Raw genomic sequence first — 24,591 nt, 5'->3', positions numbered from 1 at the left:
TTGGAAGAAATGCATGAATGAAATACAACAGCAGCCTTGAAAACGAGTGAGGGGAAAAGTGCTGGGGTCAATGTTTGGACGGCGGCCCAGCAGCAGACATCCTAGTATCCACTTAGTCTCATGAAATGATGTTTAGATGAAGAAGTATTTATGTTGCTTTTTGCAGCCTTTTTTTTTTTTTTTTTTTTAGAAACAGTCATCAGATAAATCAAAAAAACATCCCTGTGATGCTCATGCTTTGGAAACTTTTCTAATTGTGTTTATTTGTTTCTTTATATTTGCATTTGTGCATAGATGAGCCGGGTGCACAAAGGCATTGTTGAGCAGGAAAGAGATTTGGCAGAAGGAGGAGGAGAAAGAAGAGGAGGATGGGGAGGGAGGGGGGTGGGGGTCAGCGCGCTGAACTGCCCTCCTCCTCCACTCCGCTGTGTTTAGCCAGCTGTGAGGGTCGCGTTGGGCATCCGAGACTGCGAACACTGACCCATTTTAACACAGAGACAGGTAAAAAAAAAAAAATATATATATATATATATATATATATATATATATATATATATATATATAGGATGTCTTTTCTTTAAAAGGATTTTTAAAAAAGCAGTTCCACAGGTTTGACGGCCAAAGCTGCTTGTGTAAATTCTTAGCTTGCTATTTTTAAGAGATTACCTTAAAAAAGACATATGTAGGAGTGGATCTGCGTACGCAGTCAAAGCTTATGTTCTAATCAACAGATCCACATTGCCCTTTTTCCCAAGACTTCACAGCATGGAAAGCAGCATCTTAAAAGTGAGCGCACACTGAGGTATGCAGACGACACCCACGAGCATCCAAACTGCAGAATGCACCCATAATTACAAGCATGTCCCTCCCGTAATGACAGCGTGTGTAATGGGAGATATAAACATTGGCGCTGTGATAAGCCAAGCCCTAAAATTAGCCGTGACAAGGTCAAGGATGCTGTTTGTCCCAAAGCAAAGAGGAAGACATCTGCTTGCACTGCCTCGTCACTCCCAGTCAATGTCAAAAGTTCCTTCAGTGTTTGCCACAGCTGTCTGCCGCTGCTGAATATGGAGCGACGAAGAGGAGAAGCAAGATGTCAGAAAATATATTCACAGTGAAGGCTTCCAGTAGTGTTATGAAGTAAAACATGCTCTGTCTCTCGTGAACGGAATGATAAATAGGCCCCTCCAGACATGTTTAAGACAGAAAAATGCTCAGCTTGGAAACTGCTTTAAATTTTCGTCTTTCAAAGAAACAACAAGCCGAGAGAAGCAGCCTTCTGAACTAAAGCCTGTGGTTGATGTTTCACTCTGATCGCAAGAAACTCCGCACAAACACTTTGCCCTTCCTCCTGCCACCAGACACTGACAGGAGCAGCATCTGTTTAGTAATAAAGCGCACAAATAAGGCTTAAAAGTCTGTCGTTTCTTGCGTTATTTGTGTATTAAATTAGCAGGGAGATGCTGCGCAAACACAGGTGTTGGGCATTTATCTCACATGTGGAAGGCACTATCTGCTGCACTCCTGTGAAGGGGATTAGCTGTGGCACAGTTGCAGGAAACTGCAGCTACATGCTCGCAGGCAGATCCCAACACATGCCTGCACACACAAACACTGATGCATGCCAACATCACGCAGAGCAGCTGCATGCTGCACACCAGAAGCGCTCGAAAAGAGTGACAAGCATCAAAGGGCAGATATAAATTCCTGCTGATGTCCACTTACATTTCACAACCTGCCTGTCTGTCGGTCTGTCTTCTAGATTTCAGTGGTTGGCACAAGAACAACTGAGGATACAATGACACTTTTAAAATCCTTAACTAAAGTGCCGACAAACAAATATATAACACCTGCAACACCTGAGAGAAAACTGTAAGGAATGTGAAATCAACAGATATTAAAACTGAATGTGCTGATTTATTTTCTGTGGGAAATCACACCAGTGAATTAGACAAACAGAAGCCTTTCAGTTGATCTATTATTGTTAAGGAAGTGCAAGCTATTAGTAGAGTCATCTGAGCCATTGGTGAATAATTAGAGTAAGTATGTATTATGTATTCAATCATTTTAAATGATAAAAATCTTTCTTTGGATGATAAGTCAATTTCACCTTGACAATTTGGGAACAAAAACCTTTTAAAGCTACTTCAAAGACCCACTCTGATTAAAAATGGTGTTTTTGGTGTTTTAAACATTTCTGATGACGGAGGACATTTATAAAGAAAGTAATGCTCAAAATTGCATTTCTGAGTTTCTTTATTCAAATCATTGTGAATCAAAAGCAGACGGAAACATGCCATTTGAAAAAAAAAAGGGGCAATCAGCAATGGGTAAGGGAAGTGGGGCGCGGGGTTGTTCAGTGGCAACTGTCACACCCACAGCTCAGAGGCAAATTTCAGCACTCCTGCCGCTCTGTAGAAACTATGTAATAGAAAACATCACACTGATTATGGGTAATCATAATTAAAATACCACTCAGAATGCTTTTACAATACATCAAAAGATGATTGGAGTGGGACTTTGAATAAAACATAAAAAAACCTAAAGATATTTTTTTATTAGCGATGTCCAAAAGTTGAAAATGTATTGCTGTCCAGAAAAGAAAGCAGAGAAGAAGAAAAAAACTAAAAACTTCAAGAGGGTAAAAAGGCGAAGGCATCAAGAGAAAAGCTGCTGGATTTTGTTTCACTATGAATAAAGCCTGCATTCGTCCAGGACCCCGTGTTCCGTTGGTTCGCTGGTTCAATCTCTGATTGAGTGCTGAAACGAAAACAAGAGCTTTTCCTTCAATTGCCAAGACGGACCGAGGCTTTGACCCCATCCTCACCTCTATTATCTATCTCGTCTTCACTCTCCCTCTCATCTTTCGGCACTCACTTGCTGTCACGGATGCCTATTGAATGCACCCAGGAGTATTTCATGCTCTCTTTTTGGCTTTTATAACTGACTTGTGCTTTTTTTTATATGTTTAAATCATTATTTACATAAATAAACGGGGATTAAACGTTGCATTCTGTGTAAAGTATTGAGTTAAAGCCCCTTAAATTAGAAAATAGTGCTTTAATTCTTTCTTTCTATGTTTCAAAAAAAGATTTTTAGCCTGTATCTTAAAGTGTTGAGTTATAGATGAGTCAAGTTCATCCTTGAAAAAACAAAATCTACATCTTAACCAAAGGTCAACCTCAATGCATGAGGTACTAATGGTGAAATATAGAAGTCAGAACCGTTATCTCAAGCAGACATTACTCAAAAAAGGAGGCAGGAGACTTAAAGCGAATGCAACTTGAATCCAAGTTCAAAGATTGTTTATCTAAAACCTTTTCGTTACTAAAACAGCATAAGTCAAAAGGTTGATATGAATCGTTTTGAACTCTTTCAAAAGTCTGGAATTGTAACCTTTTGGAAGGAATGTATGAATGTATGTTGGCATACATCTCTGTTTCTGTAAAAGAAAACAGAGAGAGACACCCTTTACTCTTCTGACTGCAGGAGGCTTCAAGTCTCTTTCAATATATCTTTTCTAATGTAAAAAACTGGAATGCATAGAAAAAATAATAATAAAAAACATGCATGAAAACGAAATATGATTTGCTCTGGTTACATACGATCACGTGAGCTTTCTTAAAGCCCCTTTTAAATCAGGAGTTTCAGCTGATGCGATCATTTCAGATTGCATTGAAGTGTGTGTGGCTAATGCAGTATCACAGCGCACAGAAAGCCTATGAGAATGCTTGTCTAAGAGACGTGCCGGTTCTTTAGATATCTCACAAAGAGCATAAGAGCCTCACAGTCTGACAAAGAAGGCACTTTAAGCTATTGAAAGACAAGCTTGTATCAGCAGTTTCACCTTCTCTGGCACATGCAAAACATTGACTCCGTCAGAGTGCCACTACTTTCTCATAAACGTCAAAATCTGTTTAGAGACTTGGGAGACTGCCAATATTTGGAGCGTATTCGGTTTGTTTGAGCCTTTAGATAAGACATGTCGTCTTTGTTTCCCTCAAACCTACAGAAAAGTGTGACTTTTAAGGTGGATTTCCAACAATAGCTGGAATTTATTTGTTTTGAAGTTGAGGAAATCATACCAGATATCAACTAAGAGTTGTTGTTTTTTACCAGTAACCAGATTAGATTTTATTCTGCTCAGCCGTTTGTTTACTGTTCCAGCACTGTTCCTGTTCTTATTGTCTAGTCGTGAGTTTATCTCCTCACCGTTTGCCGCTCTCTCTGCTATATCAGAGGGAGTTCACATTAAAGCACTCAACTGCCATAACACTTTGTTCATTCTTTTGTGAAAGAGACAGGAGGGAAAGAAAAAAAGCCCATCTACACCAAACTACAGAACAAAAGGACGTCTTTTGATGGCAGATTAGTAAGAAGCACAAAAAGGTTTCCTGCAGGAAAATGTATCTGTTTTTGTGGTCAGATACAGTGTTTAAAAGCTTGATTTTATTTGATTGCAATGTAAACAGAAGTAGCTTTTCCTTTGTTTTTTTTCCTTCTAGTAATTACTATGTAACTGTTTGCAATATGACAATAAGAAAAAAAGCAAAGCATTTCAAAGATCCATGAAGCCAGCGTTTAGGGGACTCAATGGTGGAAATCAGAGAAGGCAATAACTGCCCCATCATCAATTAACCCTCTGAAATCAAATTAACCCACAAGGAGTCAAACTCCCCCTCTGGCATTTAGCGCCACAAATGAAGAGCGGCGCACAATTTCACACTTGCGAGGGAGCAAAAGTGACACAAAAAGTGCCGAAACAGGTGTAGCGAGAGAGGCTCTCACGCGCGGCAGACACTGAACAGATGCCTCTCCTCCACCTTCTGCCACCACCTTTACAAGTCCCAACAAAACAAGAGACTGTCATTTGATCTGTGTTCTGCCGCAGCATCCAGCCCTGGGAGGTGAGCAAGCCAAGCGACCTAATTAGAGCAGCGAGAGTCCCGGGGGCTGAGTGACGGATAGACCTGCCAATCACGCCTCAACTTCTCACCTGACACAACAAGAAGAAATAGACAAGAGGAGCACCAGCAAGCGACCACAAAAGAAGGGCAAGACACTGTGTGCAGTGGCAAATAAAACAACACAAAAAGGTGCTGCATCAGGATGCTTCTGTGGTGTTAAGGGCACAACCAGTTGTCCTGCTTCCAATAAATTATTTACACGAAAAATAAATAAATAAAACAGGTCCTGCTATTTTCTTTATTTTTTTTATTTCTTATTGTGGTGTGACTTCACAAAGTCTAAGACACAAACTATGAAAAAAAAAAATACTGAGAAACACAAAGAAGAATAACAAGGCAGAGGTAAAAAAACAGTTGCTAGGCAACATTTAACATCTGTAGGAATTCAGAAACATATTCAAGTTTGGAAATTTCCGTCTCCTGGGTTACAGAGAAAATAACATTTCATGTACTTATATGGTCTTCACTGTACAGCAATAAATCTACACAGTTTTCACAGTAATTGTGTGTTTTTGTTAACCTGTTAGGACTTAAGGCATAATAAAACGGCATAATCATAATTAAAATACCACTGGGAACGCTTTTAGAATAGATCAGAAGATGATCGGAGTGGAACTTTAAGGGATATAATATGCTTCCATCAAGCAGTGAGTTCAAATGAGTCGGGCACAATGTTTATTGAGGAGAAGCTGGCTGAACTTGTATGAGTGCACGTGTGTTTGTGCAGCATGAGTTAAGATGATTAGTCCCTGCAAAGCTCTAAAAAGTCATATTTAGCTAATAATAAAAATTTCAGAGCGGTAATTGAACAGTTAGCACTGCATGGCAGCATCAGTAATAGCCACAAGTAGTTATTGGCCTGATTGTTCTTGAAACGGGGAAAATGGAGCATAAGCTGCTTGAAAAATACCTCATTTGGTTCGTAATTTTCTGAACTAAATTGTTCTACAGAGATACTTTTTAAAGTAGAATGACAGCACCAGCATAAGTCAGCAAGTACATTTACTTGTTTGATTATAAGATGTATTAAATATGAGGCAAAATAATAACTCAATTATTATCTGGATGCTAGGGGATGGAGGGGGGTCTTAAAACTTTTGCTGTGGGTCACACTACAACAGGTCTCGACTTGCAACCTATCCGTGCTCTGTCCTGTATCTGTTGTGTGCTAACTGAGAAGGCGTGGTATCCAAAACCACAAGCACCATAAAATGCATGTGCACTCCCACATAATTTAATGTAATCCAGCTAAAGCCCCCCTGTTGTATTTGTGTGGATATCTTTTGTGCGCCTGCTCCTTTAACCCCACAGCCCCAGGCTCAGGCAGGTAAAAAGGTGATGGAATCCTTTGTCCCTCTCTCCTCTGCTGCAGTGTCCATTTATTCAGCGAAGCAAGCCAAAACTGAAAATGAGCTGTACAAATTTTCATTAGCATCTGAAAAATCATGAGCATCTGCCTGTTTCAGAATTAGAGAAAGAGCTGCTTGGCCAAGCAATGAGAATCAATGCAGCCCAAACGGCTGGGAATCAACAGTCTGAGGAGAATGTGTTTGTTCTCTTCAAGTGTCCGTCTGATTGGTCGCAGATAATCTCCCAATGGAAGATGGAGGCATGATAATTAGACTTTACGGCAGACCCTCGGACAATATTTATCTTTCTGTTTCTCTGTTGCTTTTTTTTCTGAGCTAAAAGACATCCTTTAACTCAAAGTGTTCTGTAACTGCAGCTGAATTCCAGCCAGCCATGATAAAGGCAAAGCTGTCTAGCTTGTTGAAAACATTTGCCCAGCTACAAGGATGGCAATATCTCCTTCGGAGAAATGCTCCTGGTCAAATGCTTGCAGTCAGGTGGAGAGACTGCAACCTGATCTCCTCAAGACAATAAGCCTTGTGCTCCTCCCCCTGTGGTGGCACAGAGTCACCCAGCCTCAAAATGTTCAAACGTGTAGGTTGCTCAAATTTTGAGACAAATAATGCAACAGGCTGCAAGAAATTGGGCTCAAGCCTGTGTAGCAATGCAGGTAGGGCTACAACTAACAACTACTGTATTTCAGTTGCCAACTAATTTTTTTTGGATTATTTCGATTAGTTAGTCAGTCAGTCACATGTGTTTTGTCAGCATCTATTGGACTTTGAAAATGGTGGTCAAATCAAAAATGTGTGTTTACTTTATTATTTCATTCTGATTAAATATGATTCATTATTAATTAGCATAAAGAAGCAAAAAAAGGCGAATTATAATAAGGACTAAATGCTCTTTTTTAATTTTTATTGCAGGCATGAGACTGAAAATGTATTATCTCTTCATTTACTTTCTTGGTCTTTGTGGATGTTGATCCTGTCAAATATAGAAACAAAGCAGATGCTGCACATCGATGAAACATGTGCCACGTGTTCCAACTTAAAACATCTTAAAAGCTTGTTTAGCCGTGATTTACCTACTTTTCAGATATTATGCAACATGTGTCAAACCAACATTATTACACTGTGTGGTTTAATCTTGTAATTAGACAACAAATGGGGAGTAATTATACTTGTTTAAACTTGTTTGCTTAAAGTTTCATTAGGTTTTCTACACCTTATTATCTGTGGAGCATTGTTTTTTGTTTTTAACTTTCCTGTCTTGTCTGTTTAACTCTGCAAAACTTCCAGTAGTAAACTTCCTGTTGCACAAATCCTAGCAGCAGGGTTAAATTATTTACTTTGACTAACAAAAAACTTTTTTAAACACCCACTCCGATGAAAATTGTGTTTTTGGAGTTTTTTCCGTGTTCTTGTGGCATTTTTTTCATGATGGAGTACATACTGTATATTTACGAGTATTTCTTTATTGAAATCATTGTGAATCAGGAGCAGATGAAAAAAATGCAGTTTGAAAAAGGGGTTATTTGTGATGTAGAAAATATGTTGGGCAGGCCGCAAGCTTCCAGCAGAAGGGGGAGTGGGGTTGCTCCGAACCAGCAGTCCTGCCCACAACTCAGAAGCAAATTTCTAATGAAATCCTGCAGCTCTGAAGAAACTGTCAGAAAAAAAAACATAGTTTTTTTTTTTTTTTGGCTGAAAACAGCATTATCATAATTAAAAGACCACTGGGAACACTTACAAAACAGATCAAAAGATGATTGGAATGGGTCTTTAAAGAGTAATTTGAAATATTTTGACATATCAAGGTTTGATTTCTTTTTTACAAAAGCTAAAAATTGTAAAATATTATAATAATTATTATTATTTTAATAATTTTTAACTGTTAATTGTTATCCTGAAAAACTATTGTGTTGGTAAAAATGTTTTTTGTAAAAAGGTATAAAAAGCCTAAATATTTGATCAAGTTATAACACTATTATGTCGGAAATTGTAAAACAGATCCACACAGATTTACATATAGTTATTTAAAGACATGCCTAATTAATTATTTTTGTGATGCTGTACCATCCATGAGTAATTAGTTTTTTTTTTTTTAAAGTAACATAAAGCTTCGTGATAGAGATGCAGTCATAATGCATCTCTGTAAAAGTCAGATAATTGGCTCATTTTCCAGCTATTGCAGGCACTTGAAGGCGCGGGCTTCACCGCCCATTCCTCCCAATCCTCCTCAGCCTTGTGTCGCCCCGCACACATGCGAGAACACCAGCAGGGCTAAGAATAGAACACAGCTGGCACTGCAGGGCTTACATATTTCACACTCAAGCCAACATGCTCCTGAACACTTCTGCCCATCCTGTCCCATTTTCAGCTCTGGGACCAGAGGTGGTTCCCTCTTCTTCCCCTCCCGCCATCCCGTCCCCTCCCCTCCCAGTCCGTCTTTGAACTGTTCTTCACCCCCCTGGCAGGTCTCCGACAGGCCTGCAGCTCAGATAAGATCCATGACTACACTCCAGAGAATTTACAACAAAACAGACATGCAATGAAAACAAAAAGTGAGAAGATCCCGATCTTCCTGTTTCCAGTGAACGCTCCACTCGGGCCGCTGTAACCCACTTAAATCCTCACTTTGTCGTGGCATCAAGCCTCCGTATCTGTGCTCTTGACATGCAGAGTGGTCACACAGGTGGGCCACTGTCAGGATGTGTGGCACTGCCATGACAAGGAATTCCCACAGCAGTGACATGGGCGGATTAGTGGGAGCTGCCTCACATAGACTCAAGGTGAAGCCAGCTCTAGCTGTCTGAACGGCAAGCAAGCAGAGCCAAAAGCACAGGTTGAGCGTAGGGGGCGGACTGTTTAGTGAAAACTGGCCAGATGGAGATGCTCCATGGGGCATGCAGCAGAAAACAGAGATGCTGCCTTGGAAACGTGCAATGATGTTCTCCTTGATGCAGTTGCTTTTTCAATGTCATTCCTAATATAGTCCACAGAAAAATACATGTACAAGCAAATAAAAGAAAAAACACTGTTGTTCTTCAGATGCTTTCTCTAACCTTTTAGAAAATGTCTCCAGAAGATAAAAAAAATACTATTTTAATTGTTTGTTTGACAGAATATACAGACAATTTAGCTTTTATTTTGCTTTATTTGAATTTAGCAAAATTGAAAGTTGGATGGGGTGGGTTTAAAGGAGAGGTTGCCTTTGCAGGAACTAACAATCATGAACTTGTTTTTTTTTTACATTTTCTACAGGGGACCCTTCATGTTATGATTTCAAAGGCCATGAAGCTGCTCTTACCTCACCAAACACAGACAGGAGAGGAAGCCCCTCTGTTCCTCTGACTGAGAGACCATCATTACTGCTCCTCTCCATGAGGAATTGTAACTGCTTCTCAGCGTCCTGTCCAATTAGAGACTTAGAAGGTTGCAGAAATGCAACTATTCTAGGCAGTGGACTGTCAGTAGGAGAGCAGGAGACTGTCATACAGACAGAGGATGAATACACCCGCCTGGCCCTTCTCACCATGGGACAGAGACAGTTGTCTTTAGGTCTCAGGTGGCCTACACCCTGAGCACAAGTATATAATAAATGAGAATGATTTCATGGGAGGCTCTGCTGACACTGATATTAAATGAACAAATTGGCTTCCCTCATCAGTCTGTAGAATTCCATTTTTGTGAGCATGTATTACTTTTATTTTTTTATTTCCAATCCCGTGCCCATTTTGATATACAGGCAAATCTTATTGTTGTTGTTTTTTTTTAAACTTGTTTCCTCTCCATCTATGACACTATGTCTCATACTGAAACTTGTCCACAACAAGTGGCAAAGTTTTAAGCTGGGGGTCTCACAAACTTTTGTTCTACATTTCCTTCAAGAGCAAACGGTTACATAGCTTCTGTAGAAAGCTTTCAATAATATAAAGATTTTTGCTGTACAGTACACAGTTGCAGGGTTGCTTACCATTTTTAAAAAAATATTTTACAGTTTTTCTTATATTTTGCATTTTTGATTTAAAATGTATTTTATGTGCTCTTTTAAATACTTAGTTTGATTCCGAATTCATACCCTATTGCTCCATTTGCAGAGGTAATTGACACTTTAGTGGTATCCAAACTTGTTTAGTTATGGAAGAGCCGTAGTGACTTTGGACAGGATATCCCTCCGCCGGTAGGGTGATCCATGTCACGTTTGTGATGCGGAGGAGAAACGCATTCCTTTACGTGGGTGTGGCCTGAAGCACAGAAGTTTCCACTGAAATGTTAGTAACGACTTCTTGCTTTTACATGACTTTATAAAGTCATTAAACCAATGTTGTTATTTATCTTCTGAACACTGGTAACTACGCGCTAACGTAAATGACCGACAGCTATTCATTACGTCATCTAGTGGTTTTAACATTTGAAGGCACAATTCTTCCATAACTCTCCGCTTGGAGGGCTAAATGTACGGATAGGGAGAAGCTGCAAGGGAATTAATTCAGATTCACCCTTCTAAAGAAACCCAATTTTCAAAATTCTGTTTCTAACACTTTTGTTTTTAAACAGGATTCAATCCGGAAGTGATTGAAGCCTCCAAAGTTTCTCCTCAATATTTTCTGGCCACCATTTTGATCAGATATTCATTACTGCATCCTGGTGAATAAATGTGAATAACAAGTCCAACAGTTGTTGGAACAAAGTTTATTGACCAAGTGTCATGCCCATCTATATGCAATTTTAAAATCAAATACAAAAACAAAATATTTAAATGAATAAAAATCACCCAGAAAGTAGCTTTCATAAATATGTACAGGGGTAGATAGATAAAAGCAAACCAAAATTACGGTTTATATATTTACAGTTTGTTGTAAAGTTTGACTGTTTTACGCTGCTATGAATGAAGAATGGCTTTCCTGTGTAGTAACAAGTGCTTTTTTTTTTCATTTTCCAGCAAGCTTCATACAGGAAGTCAAAGAATTTCCCCTTACTTTGACTTGCCTTCCCTAAAAATCCTACTTGATGAAGCTGAGAGATCCAACCTTTCTCTGTTGCTTATATAAGTACTGATAACTCTTCACAATAGTCCAGTTAAACATCACCTCAACTCAAAATTACCTTCCAATTTTCTTCTGAAGTTACGTAAATAAAAATCTCATCACCTGTAATGTCTCCATTCAATGCTAACCCAATAAGATATTCATGAAAGAGACATTTAAAAATTAAGCAGTGAACTGTTTTTGCACTTCTCAGCATAAGGTGTAAAGAATAATGTTGCATCTATTTCGCTTCTCCAACTCTGTGTCAACACTAACATAACAACATTTCTAATGTCTCCCAGTTCTGCATTAAGTCCAAATGATTCATCGTTCCAGCACACCACAGCACACACTCTGCCCAACTGCTGCCTTCTTATTTTTTCCCCTCATCCCTAAACATCCTTTCACTATCCGCTGCCATTAATAACAAGGAAATGCAAACAGGCTATATTAAAAAGGCACCACTCCTGATTACCTGCTTCTTCTTACAAGCCATGGCCACTCACCTGCCATAAATCATGACTCTGCTATCTCCCTCGGCCTCATCTTGCAGCATTTTATCTCCACACCAAATACTAGCATCATCGTTACACAAGCAAGATCTACATTGGAATACAGTTTGGCTAATGAGCACATCTTAGGTGATCACATTAGGTCTCTACTTGAGGACACTTAATTACCAGTGTTAGACTTGTGGGCCTGTGTCGAGGGGACAGGGAGAAGTCCTTTAATTAAGGCCTCTGGATCCCACCTCTGGTTGCACAAGCCCGCATCATTGGGATGCAGGATGTATTCACAGTCCAAATATAGGTGATTAAACACTGTGGTGTGTATGTGCATGACATGGGAGGGGGGGGGAGTGTGCTTTGTATCTGTGGTATGTGTGTTTATGAGGGAAACAAGGTGTTTCCCTCACTGTGTGTTTGTGTTCTGAACGAAGGCACAGATGAATGCATCTTTGTGTGTGTGTGTGTGTGTGTGTGTGTGTGTGTGTGTGTGGGTGTGTGTGTGTATATGTATGTGTGTATATGTATATATATATATATATATATATATATGTCTGTGTGTGTAAAATGATGGCCCTTTGAAGAGAGTCTCCTGAGCCTGCTTGGTTTATAATGTGCCCACTACAAACAGACACACTCGCACAATAGCTTCCCACGTTGTGAGGTCCTTGAATGTCTCATCTTTGCTTTACAAACTGGGACTCTTTGTTAAAAGGAATCTGCACAGTCCACAGAAAGACGTCTGTCTTCTCCTCATCTATTTCATTACCTCCTCCCTCTTTAATGTTATGCCTCGCTCTGTTTCACCCTTTCACTGTCGGCTCCTGTCTCAAATAGGTCGAGGCTCGCAGTCAGGAAATGCTCATCAGTCATAATACTTTCCTAAAATGAAAACAGATTCTGCTGCAGTCCTTCAAAAAACCTCTCACTGCCTCTCCTTTCCTCTTCCACCCTTTTCCCTCCTTCCCTGCCACTTCAGCTCACCAGCTTGGTGATTTTCTCCCACTTACAAGAGTCTAGTTTGCTTTTGGTCACAGATGGCTGATCACCAACACGCAAGACAGTTGTTTTGTGGGTTGTGTGATTGTAGCAATACCAAGTAACTGACACTGACCACACAGAGCATTTGACAGTAATCTGTCCCCTGTAAAGTTCCACAATATGGGCACTTTTGCTATCTAATAAGGCATCTTTTTTTCTGTTACAAGACAGTTCAAAGCTGGAATGCTGTAAAACCGGCTATAGTCTACAATACTCAACAGTTGATCACCACATGCTTGTGTAAGAACAAAGCCACAGTGAGAAAAAAGAAAAAAAACAATCTTATCTTAAGGACTCTTTAATAAAAGTCTGCTTTCCATGCTGCAGTGTTGACAAGCTAATTGTTTCCATTTTAGCGCTACAACATGCAATGCAGGGTAAACTTTGTGCAGCATGGCTTAGCTGCCGTTTGACAGCTGTTATCCTTTGAAAAGAAAAAAGATGACATCTGCTAACGAAAAGCTTCCAGGATGATGAAGGAAACCGTTCAGGTTACTACAAAACAATGAATGGAGCTTCCTGCTTAAGTGTGTGTGACCTGTGCAAGCCGCATGTAGTTTGAGCAACATCTTTCTGGAGACTGAAACAAGACAAGAGAGTCAAACAAGTCAGGCAAGAGCAGACTTGGAGAAGGGGATAATAATGTTAATCAGCCATGCCATCTCTTTTACTTGTGGTAAGTAGTAGAGTTGCAACGATTCCCCTTTCCCCCATAATTAAAACCTCAATTTTTGGGTCACGGTTTAGTTTCGGTTCGATATATGATTTGTCTATTACAAATACACAAAAACCTAAAAATTCAGAAAAATCCTTTTTTTTTAATTTGCTAGAAAGCAAGAAACGATGAAGAAAATCCCTCTACTTGGCTCATAATAAGCCTGGGTTAATGTAATAAAACAATAATTGCTAAAACCTTCTTTAATTTAGCACAACTTTTGGACACATTCAATGTAAACATACTGGTATACAGTAGGGATTCCCTAATCGGTTTAATGGTGTAACATGTGGTTCGGTTTTTGAGTGACAATTGTGGTATCCCTAGAAAGTAGCTTTGTGCAGCTAGATGAATTTAAAACTGCAAGTTTTAAACAGGATAAACGTAAAAACCTGTAATTCAAGTCTTAGAATTTCCCATATCTGGACACGCAACCCATTTGTTAGTCTAATAAGTGAAAACAGGGTTAAGGGATGAATGCAACACATGGACAACTTACAAATATATACCCAACAACTGCAACTTTGCTAAAAATCTGTTGCTGTGTTGCAGAATCCTAACTTGCACCTCTAACCTTTCCCTGCACATTCCTTCACTGTAAACCCAACGATACATTTTTCCATCCCTACATTTGTCACTGTAGCCTCTAACCAGGACACTTGGTGTGTCATTAGTGTTTTGTCCCATCCAGGACTCCCCTGCAGGAACCCTGCCAGTGAGTAACTGCTGAGGCACTCGCCAGTCATAAATATTCTCAACAAGCCGGCTGATGGATGGTTTCGTTCACCCTCAGTTTGAAAGGGATGTTCACGATGGCCAATAAAGCCACAGTGAGTGAATGAGAGCTTTTTTTTTCCCCACAAGGGAATAGCCACGAATGAGACGGTGACAGAAATGCAATCGTTGTTTTCTATTGTGTCAAGCTGAGAAGATTTAAGACTGCTTATATTGGGATGCATCTCCCCATGAATGCGTAGAAAGTCACACAAGATGCTTTTAAAAAGTTAATGGGGTAGCTTTAAGTCCCACACACTCCCTGCTTTTTACACAGTGCTGTAAAAAAAGGAAATATTTCCTCACTCTCTTTGTGATCATTCGTTCAAACCTCCTTTAGTAACATGTTTTGTGTACCCTTGCAGTGATTTGTTTAATGTAATAGGGACTGTTATTGCTCCTCAACCTGCACCTCACCTGAAAAGCCCCCAGGACCCCTATGTTGTTGTGGTTCTCAGCAGCCTGAGCCCAGTCCACTGCATGCCTTTCCACTTGACTGCCTGTTGTGGTAAGACAGTTAACTCGCTGACTACAGGATGAAAACTGTGAAAACACTCTGCTCTTTTCTCCTCCGCCCTCAAAAACCAGAGTTGTGCACAAGAAAGCATGACACTGCACTCAGTCAAAAAAAAAAACCAACCCATTTTTTACATATATATTAAATGAAAGTGATATGCTTGATTGCCAAAAGCCATCTTTGTTGTGTGACATGTTTGTTTCCTCAGTGTTCCTGAGGTCATGGAATTCTTTTCACACATAAAACTATTATTAGGAAATATTTCAATAGAAATATATTTGAGAAAGACAGCTTCGTTTTTCCAATTGTTGGCAATAAATGCGTAAAATAATACCATAAGAAGAGTTCCTGCTGGTTAGGTATGTGGAGTGTGCCATCATAACAGCCTTACTGGAGATCTTTTGTTAATGATTGTCAAATAACATCAGCGTTTGGTTCACTTTTGCGCACAGACACACTGAAGCGTGCCTCCCACGGTCTTATGACTTTGTCGATCACAACTGCCTGCCTGCCTGTGTGTGTGTGTGATGAACAGGATTTATCGTACCAGAGAGAAGATGTTGGAGTGGCAGTCCTCAAGGCTTGCCCCGTTAGCCACCCAATTCGCCGATGCAGTCATAATCGTCCGCCTTTGGGGTCGTCAGCGCATGGCATGTCGAAATCCTACATCGGTTGCTAGCACCGAGCAGGGGGTGACGAATCGGTTCCCCTTGTGAGTCTGCCGAAACCAGCAGGCTTAAACCCTCACAAGGAGGTCCCGGATAACAGGCTGTACGGGATGGTCGGTGGAGGAATGGGCGTATTCAGAAAGAAGTGCAGAATGCATCCAATGAAGCCCGAGCTTTCTTGTAGCCTGAACGCAATAAATCCAAGCATGTGCGGGGATCACAACATTACAATCCGGTCCGGGCGATTCCACATCTGATCGCTGACGGAGAGCAGCTCCATTTCTTCAATCCACACACAAAAGACCAGACCCTTTCCAGAGCAGTCTGTCCGCGGATAGTTTCGTAATTAAATCACCATAATCCATCAGAGATCGAGTGCCGTCTTCTGCGCCCAGGAACAGAAAAATGCAAAATTACGCATCAACTTTGTTCTTTAGACGAACCGCATGCGCATGATCGACGGCGCGGAGAAATAATAAACGCGCAGATATCACATGCAGGATATCTGATTCCGTCTGCTCCAACAAGCTGATGCACCACTTGTGATAGTTTTCGAGAATTGCATGCGCTATTTATAGCCTTCTTTCTTGCCACAACCGTTCCTCTCACAATGTAACCCAGCCAGGCTCACACAAAACAGGCGCTGCGAGCACGAACGAAGGTTTTAATCCCTCTGTTGCTTTTCAATCAAACGATCGGGCAGGCTGTAGAATGAGAGAGGGGAGGGGGGGGGGGGGACAAAGTCGAGCTCAGAACCATGAGTCAAACCGCTCAGGCAAGAAAAAAGTAAAACACTCCAACAGCAGGAAAACGGCAGGCGACTGTAGACGGAGGTTAGAGAAAAAAATCCTTCCTTCCTTTCAGTTTTCTATCATTACGAAACGTCCTCGCGCGGCCACAAAAGCCTCAGTCTTGCTCAAAAACATCCAGTACTATTTCTACAAAAAAATGTACACTCGAAGCAGCACACACAAAAAAAGTGGCCCTCCTCGTCTGGCGCCGAATTTATTGACAGGAAAGAATATGTGGCGTGCGTTCGATTCCCCCCAATGAATCCGCTTTCTTCAAGAGAAATGAATTGATTGTTGATTTAAATCCTCAGACATGTGCATGATTTCCTCCACCGCGACTGCTCCTTCCTCATTGTTTATGTCTCGCAGCGGCGTTATTACACTGAGATGGGCGTGCGCAGCCCGAATGTGTCACCCTGTGCGTGCGTGCGTGTGCGCACATGTGTGTGTGTGTGTGTGTGAGAGAGAGAGAGAGAGAGAGAGAGAGAGAGAGAGAGAGAGAGAGAGAGAGAGAGAGAGAGAGAGAGAGAGAGAGAGAGAGAGTGGGCTTGTTTTTACTCGAAGCTCCAAAGCGTCTTGTTTTCTGCCGCAAAACCATCGCGCATTGTGATGTAATGGAGGTCTGAAGCTCAGAATCGCTTTTCCCAGTTGGCCAACTTTGTCATCACGTGACCTGAATCTGGCTTTTACAATTCAGGTTTCTTTGATGCAGCTTTAAGAAAAACAAAAACATGTGAAGTTGTTTTTTTATGGAAAATACCAATAATTAAGGCCTGTGTTGTTACTGCTTATTTTGTTAAGACGATTGATTCTTTTTTTAATACTATTACATTACTATTTACTATTACATAAAGGCCTATTATAAAGGTATACATATATGGGTCCTTCCAGAATTGGAGGACATTTGGGCTTCAAAATTCCTGAAAAGTAAACCTTCACTTTTCTGATCTTCTGCTGCATATCTATCAATAAGTATTAAACTGTCAAATGCTTGAATAGCTAAACTTACTGATCAATTGTACATTTTTTTATTAAATTATATATTTGTTGTTTACAACATTTTCCAAATGTTTTTGCAGGTAACAGGGTCGAAAATGTTATTTTAGCTATCTCTCAGGAGTGCAAGCCAGTTGTTTAACTAGCTGTTATTGATCACCAAGAGGACGAACTTACTCTTGTAAATAAGTAATTCTTCTTCTACCATGTTAAAAAGGTTATGGTAAAGGGTTGCATGTACATTGTGGGACACTTGTTCCTTTGATAACTGTTTTGTTGAAGATTTAAATTTGGACATAGAGGGGGTGGGACAAGGAATAAAATCGCATTTTTTTAGGGGCACTCAATGCTTATTTGGTATTTTTTAAACAATTGTAGGAATTCTTTTCTTGTAGTTTTTGTAGATTTTGTTCCAGTATAAGTCCTTTTTATTAACTGCAGGGTTTTTTTTTTGTTTTTGTTTTTTTTTGTATTTTGTATGCAGAACATTTCATAATGTGATGGTTGCGACATAAAATGCCCTCCAATTCGAAAATGACCCAAATACATATCTTAATATGCTTTAAGAGCGTTAAAATATATACTTCTCATTGACATTGTGAATGTTGGAACACTGTGCAAGTGTTTGCTTTGCAGTAAGTCTTGACTGTGGGTGCAGCATCCATTCACTCCACATGTATGTAACCTCTCTGAGTAGGATTACTTGAGTCGTCTCATTCTAATACATCCTTGTTCTTACGGTCCTGTACCTTATCAACTGAGCTGTATATTTGCTATGCACAGTAGCAAGAAAAAGTATGTAAACCTTTTGGAATTATTTGGATTTATGCATGACTTAAACAGAAAATGTGTTGAAATGTTTATCTTTGTAACAACAATAGAAAAACATTGCTTAAACTAATGCCACATAAGCACATGTTTTCACGTGTACATTGAACACAAGATGTAAAAAAAAAAAAAATAACAGTGAAGGGTGGAAAAAATAAGTGAACCTTCAGGTTTATAACTAGTTGATCCTACTTTGGGAGTAATAACTTCAAACAAACATTTCCTGTAGTTGCACACCAGACCTGCTTAATTGTTAGAAGGAATTGTAAATCCTCACTCTGTCCAAAACCTATTCAGGTCACAGAGACTCAAGAGGCCTGAGATCAGGACTCCACTCTAGAAAACTTCTTTTTTTGCTACTAAAGCTATTCTGTTGTTGACTTATATCTATGCTTTGGGTCTTTGTTCTGTTGCAACAAATCCTCTACTGAGCTTTAGTTGGCAGACAGCTGGTTTTATGTTTTCCTGTAAAATGTCTGGATAAACTTTGGAATTCGTTTTTCAATCAAAGACAGCAATTCGTCCAGGCCCCGAGGCAGCAAAGTGGGGTTAGGTTTTTAGCAGGGATTTCTTAAAGTTTTTAGTTGACACTCTAGGATTCTTCCTCACCTCTTTGAGCATTCAACCATGTGCTCTTGTAGTCATCTTTACAGGGCGACCATGCCTGTGGGGAGACTGCCAACATACATGTACCCTCTCTGGGTAGGATTACAGAATGAGAGTAGTATTAGAGAATAGTAATAGAGAGTGAGAGAGCAAAGCTCCTGTGGAGCTTATAGATACAGTGTGATAAAACAGTAATGGTGAACCAACCAACCATAATGGTGATGGATGAAGAACAGAAGAAAGCCATTGTGGTGATGAGGTAATATCAAATGCTGATAACATCAGGAAGAAGGCACAAGGGAAACTGGAGACATGCAGGGACTCAGGGAAAAACTGGAGAAGGCTTTGTAGTTGAAATGATAGTGGTCCCCCTGGTGATCAGAGCGCACAGGATGGTAACCCCCAAACTGGAAGAGTTGCTACAGCAGGAAAAAATATGGACATCTCAGTCCTGAAAAGTGCAGTGCTAAGAACAGCAAAATACCACACAGGACCCTCAAGCTCCCAGGTCTCAGGTAGAGGTCTGGTAGTCTGTCTAAGAGTAAAATCCTTTTTCTTATGCAGCGGCAGAACTTTTTTTTTTTACTTTATTTTGTTTGACAAAACACACAACACTTCTGCTACAGATATACTCATAACATGATTCAAGTGTTCATTAATGAAGGCAACTGACCAGGTTTACATTTTTATTAAACCTGGCTTATCTATAACTTGTTACAAAGATTTCACTGTGATGCGTCTTGCTGTGTGCTCCCCTACATTAGAAGTAGAAATTCTTGTGCTCCCCTACATTAGAAGTAGAAATTCTTGCTCTTAACTTTTATTTTTAATAACCAAGACTCTAGTAACATCTTTCTACAGTTGGGGAACAAAGAAATGTTCTCCCCTCTTTTCTATAATAGACAGAAAGGGTCATTCAGAAGTCAGTGCATCAAATATTTGTGTCATTTTTAATAATTCAAGAGAGCTTTTCATTCTAAAATAATATACTGCATGTACTATTAGGATTCGCAGTATTTTAAACAATTTGTCTGGGCTTTCATCTAGTTTGGTTGTAAACAACCACAAAGGTTCTGGCTTTGAGATGTGTGCATTTTCATGCTTATTACTCGAAAAATAGCAGACATTTAAACATGTGTAAGCATTTCAGTCATCGCATTTGATTTATACTTTTTTTTAATTAGTATTTAATCAGTGTAATCAATATAAAAAATATTACATGTGCCAAAACAATACATTGAACTCCTAGTTTTGGGTAGGAGCTCATCACTTGCTTCCATCATTATGGATGGAACCACTCTATTTTTTGCAGCATTACTTCCCTTTTGAGTTATGAACAGTTAAAGTTCTGTGAGACTGAGAGATGCATTTTGATCAAAAATTTGAGATACCACCACTGTCAGTTTGTTATAAATTATTGCACTTGAGATTATTGTGTCATTGCATGAAATATTTTTTATCACAGTGTCAAACAAGCTGGAGCTCCCATTTGACCTATGTGATGCACTTTTGAGAAATCTTTTTTTATTTGTTTAAATCCAACTACTCCCATGAATTGTGCAAAAGATCACTTAAGTTTTGAAGACCACCAAATAACAAAACAGGTTCACAATTATTTGGAGAGCCTAGGTTATATAACTGCAAAATAAGTCCAAATTGGTAACCTCCCACCACCATGCTTGTCAGTATAAGTGTTTGATCTCAAATGCTGTGCTTTTGTGCTTTTACTACGTGTTCCTCAGTGAATAATAGCAATAACCTTGGTCTTTTCACAATGTAACAACAACATTAGAACATTTAAGGGAACCTCACCTATGACTAAAATGACAATTGTCTTTGATGTTTTCTGCTTTGCAAAAATTGTCAGCGTAGAATGATGGAGTCTTTATTATTATGAAATGGCTCCATAATTGCTCCTGGATTGATGGGCAGCAGTAATTGCTTCTCTAAGCTAATTCTTGATGTATTCCCTTCTTGGCACCACTTTCTCACACCTGGATTCCTCTGGTGGGCAAACTGCCAAAACTAGTGCTTTTATCGCAGTGCTCAAAGGCACAGATGATCAATAATTATCATGTGCATTTGATTAGCAGCACCTGGCTCCTACTTACTCACTTAATTCTAATGGAAAAGGTATGGGAGGGTTGTGTTGTTTCATACTGTTGGTTTTTTTTTTCACCCTGTGACTAAAGAACAAGAAACTGCTATTTTTTGTTCATCTAGGTTGATTTTATTTCTTTTCAAGACCTTCTAAGGTCAAGATTCAAAAATGCCTCTGTACAGATAAATAAAAGGATTGTGGCTATTACAAACAGGCTCACAGAGTCAACCTTAGATGCTGATTCTTGTTATAGCTGAGAAAAAGCATCAGATGGGAATGAATGGTATGGCAAGCGATGTGTGAAAGATATGAATCAGATGGATGAGCAATGGCTTAGCCTTGTGGTTATTGATCCCTTTGCTCCAGGAATGATCCAGAGCTCATTTGGAGACTTTTGTCCCCCTCCTTTTGTTCAATACATCCTTAGAGGCCTTTGAAAAGACTTGTGCACAGTTTGACACACTTGGTGTGGAGCTGAGATGCTATCAGTTTGAATAAATCTATTTCAATATACAGAGCGCTTCCACTCATCAGGCCCCCACTGACCTGATGTGGGGTGAGGAGAAAAGATGCATTACTGTTCTGAATAAAGATAACATATTTCTCCAGACAGTTTGCTCAGGCGTGTTCAGCTTGGAGTGGATAAGCATGTGTGTGTATTTCAATGAGCGTGCATTATTTATAGTTCCTTAATTTAGTCTCCTTTATCTTGAGACACGACAATTCATTTGTGTTCGTTGTAGGGGACACCAGTTTGAGACCTCATAATCAAATACCTTTTATGAAAGCTCTTTAAGCCTTACTGTAAATTGAAGGGGACATCCTGTGCGTCTAAAGAAAATCTCTGTTGTATGGGTGGGACATCTGCAGCTTTTCTCAGAATGACAGGCATCTTGTTGCATGCGTTATTTTTTTATATACTCATGTTATGATGTTAAATACATATATAATACAAATTACATCAATCACTTGATCTTAAGATGTAACAGCCTCCACTTCAGATTTACTTTTTTTTAAGATGACTTCCAATATTTACTTTATTATTAAAAACTGTTTATTGGAGGAATCTGTTTTCCCCTTTTTTTCATAACTGTTTGTTTAGCAATAAAAGAAAAATGTTGTAACAAAAAAATCTAAATGTAATGTTGCCAGTAAACAAAAAAAAAGATTGATGCATTTGATTCCACCTGAAAGCTAGGAATTTTCTCTGAAAGTCAATATTAATTTATTTATAGAAATGTAAGCATTCATTTGATTTGAAAAAGAACAAAAACAAATGGACACAACAGATTTAGCATTTTGCCTAAAGATTAAAAGGGCCGGCTACGGTGGCCGTTTTGGTTCAGTTGTTCTGCTCCGAGGAGAGATTGCATTCAGACTGAAGAAACTGAAGAAACAAGAGCACCTCCAAAGAAGCGTTCAAGAAGGATTCCTGTCCCGGACCAGGGTCTGCTTGAGTGGATTCAGACTAAAAGGTTGTTCCGGATTATCTGAGAAAACGAACTCTAGGTAATTTAAAGCAAACCAAATGTATCCAGTCTGAATGCACCCTTAATGTTTATCCAGCAGGTATTCTTGGCGTGGAGTGAATATTAGCTGGACTCTGTTTTTTTTTTTAACTAAATAAACTTTCTTAAAGTGGTTGACAAGGACAAAAATGTGTGTGTACACAGAAAGTTTAACAGCCTCAATCACACACAATCATCACTACACAACAGTTAAAAAGAAGCAAAATACCTAATTTTAAGGAAGAAAGACACAGGAATGCAGTTATTCTGACAAGGACACTGGAGTTTAAAATACGAAAAAAAATAGCATATTTTAAAAATTAGATAAGCACACAAATCAATCCATCCATTAATCAAGAAATTAAAAATCCATTTTAAAATGCATTTGAAGTACATATAGTTAAGAATTTAAGAAAATAGTTAAGGAAAGAAATTAAAAAGGATAAAAACGTGTGAATGTCAACAAACAGAAGCACAAACTTAAATGTTTAATTATCATATAAGAATATATTTTATTTATAATAACAATTTTTATGACTTGAAACCCCAATTTAACACATAAAACAATAATTCAATCTCTTCCACGTTTTTTTTTTACATTAAAACATATTTGAATAGAATCATTGTAAATCTGAAACTCGTGTTCTGAAATAGTTTGAAATGAAGCCTGGAGAATTTCTCTAAACTTCTTTTTAAAGTGACATGGGAAGGGCCCCTAATTACACCTGAGAAGTCAGGAAAATGTACACACCTTAAGACTTCTGCAATCTGTTGTCTGTATTGTGAGCGTACAGCACTAAAACCCGTCTTTGATTTGGATTATTCATCTGACTCCTAACTTTTAAGCAGACCTGCGCCTGAACATATGAGGGCTCTGGGAACATCATTATAAAGTAAATTCAATTCAATAAAAATAAGAAGCCCAGATTGTTATAACATTCAAGAACATCAACCAAAGCAAATTGATCTTAAAGTTCACTGGGAGCCAGTGCAGACCCAAAACAGGATGTAGTGTGCTCTGTCCTGGCTGCTGAATTTGTCATCAAATTGAAGTGGATTTCTACATTTTATAAAGCAGGGGTGTCAAACTCATTTTCACTGAGGGCCACATCAGCATAGTGGTTGTCCTCAAAGGGCCAGATATAACTTATACATATAATTAAATGTAATGAAAAATATATGTAACTACTCCTTAATGTTAAATAAACTCATTTATTTATTTATTATAACTTTTTAAAGTGACAATTACAGTTGCATAGAAAACACATGTTTTCTTGTTACTCTAGCATAAATCCTTTTAAATTTGATTCTGTCAGGTTAGGTTATATGGACAGTGTTTAGGAATAATTTATAGTTGCCCACTCTGATATTTCAAGTCCAATTCCCCCTAGTTCTGAATAAATACACACCAATTTTTAGCCAGGTTTTTTTTTTAACTTTTATGCTCTCGCGGGCCACATAAAATGTTATGGCGGGCCTTGAGTTTGATACATGTGTTATAAAGGATAGAAAAGGAGTGTTGCAATAATTTATTATTGATATTATAAAAATAATGAATCAATATATCTCCACTAGCTCATGAGAGATCATCTATTTATCTATTTTCCTTGTTAGCAGGATTGGCTTTCTGACTCGTCATCAGTTTGGAGCCGGTGTACATCCTGGACAACTCACCTACTGAAGTGTCACACAGATAGTAAACAACACGAACTCAGTCATGAGGGAATTGTGGAACCACTGCACCAACAATAGATTATTGTCAACTGTGGGAGGAAAACTTTTTACACTGACAAAATACACATAAATGGTTAAATACCACACAAAAAAGTTACAAAAACAGCAGAGTTCAGGTCTTCCTAGCATTGAGGTGAAGCTGCTGACCAACACAGCAAAATATAACCTTAAAACATGTTTATAAATATTATATGATAGAGGAAAAATCTATTTTAGGAGAGGAAAATGTTAATGGTGACTCTATGTTGACTTAGAACAGCTTCTTCCCCCTGAGCAGAACTTCACATCTTTCATATGTGTCAAATGATTTGATTTCTTGAAGAGGTTGGTTACAATTTTCTTAAAACGTAATTGTGACCCGGGTGGGATAAATACAAGTTAGTTTTTCTCTCGCGTCTGCTGCGTGATGACGTCCCTACACTGCGTGCGTTGGTGCGTCACACGGTCATGTGACTTG

The 24,591-nt window shown here is 39.0% G+C and overlaps 1 protein-coding gene across 3 annotated transcripts in view; it reads right to left on the bottom strand.

Moving 5' to 3' along the window:
* Window positions 1–16,728, bottom strand: part of med13l (mediator complex subunit 13 like) — a 73,121-nt gene extending 56,393 nt beyond the window's left edge. For all 3 annotated transcript variants that reach the window (XM_023960551.1, XM_023960552.1, XM_023960553.1), the window contains exon 1: window positions 15,450–16,728. In XM_023960551.1, the coding sequence (XP_023816319.1) occupies window positions 15,450–15,521 (72 nt within the window). In that variant the 5' untranslated portion in view covers window positions 15,522–16,728. The remainder of the gene's footprint in view (window positions 1–15,449) is intronic.
* Window positions 16,729–24,591: the final 7,863 nt, after the last annotated feature.

Source organism: Oryzias latipes, chromosome 12 (assembly GCF_002234675.1).
Source record: "Oryzias latipes chromosome 12, ASM223467v1".
In the NCBI taxonomy this organism is placed as follows: domain Eukaryota; kingdom Metazoa; phylum Chordata; class Actinopteri; order Beloniformes; family Adrianichthyidae; genus Oryzias; species Oryzias latipes.
Note: the sequence above shows the minus strand (reverse complement) of the source record. Positions and strands in the feature narration are given on the sequence as shown.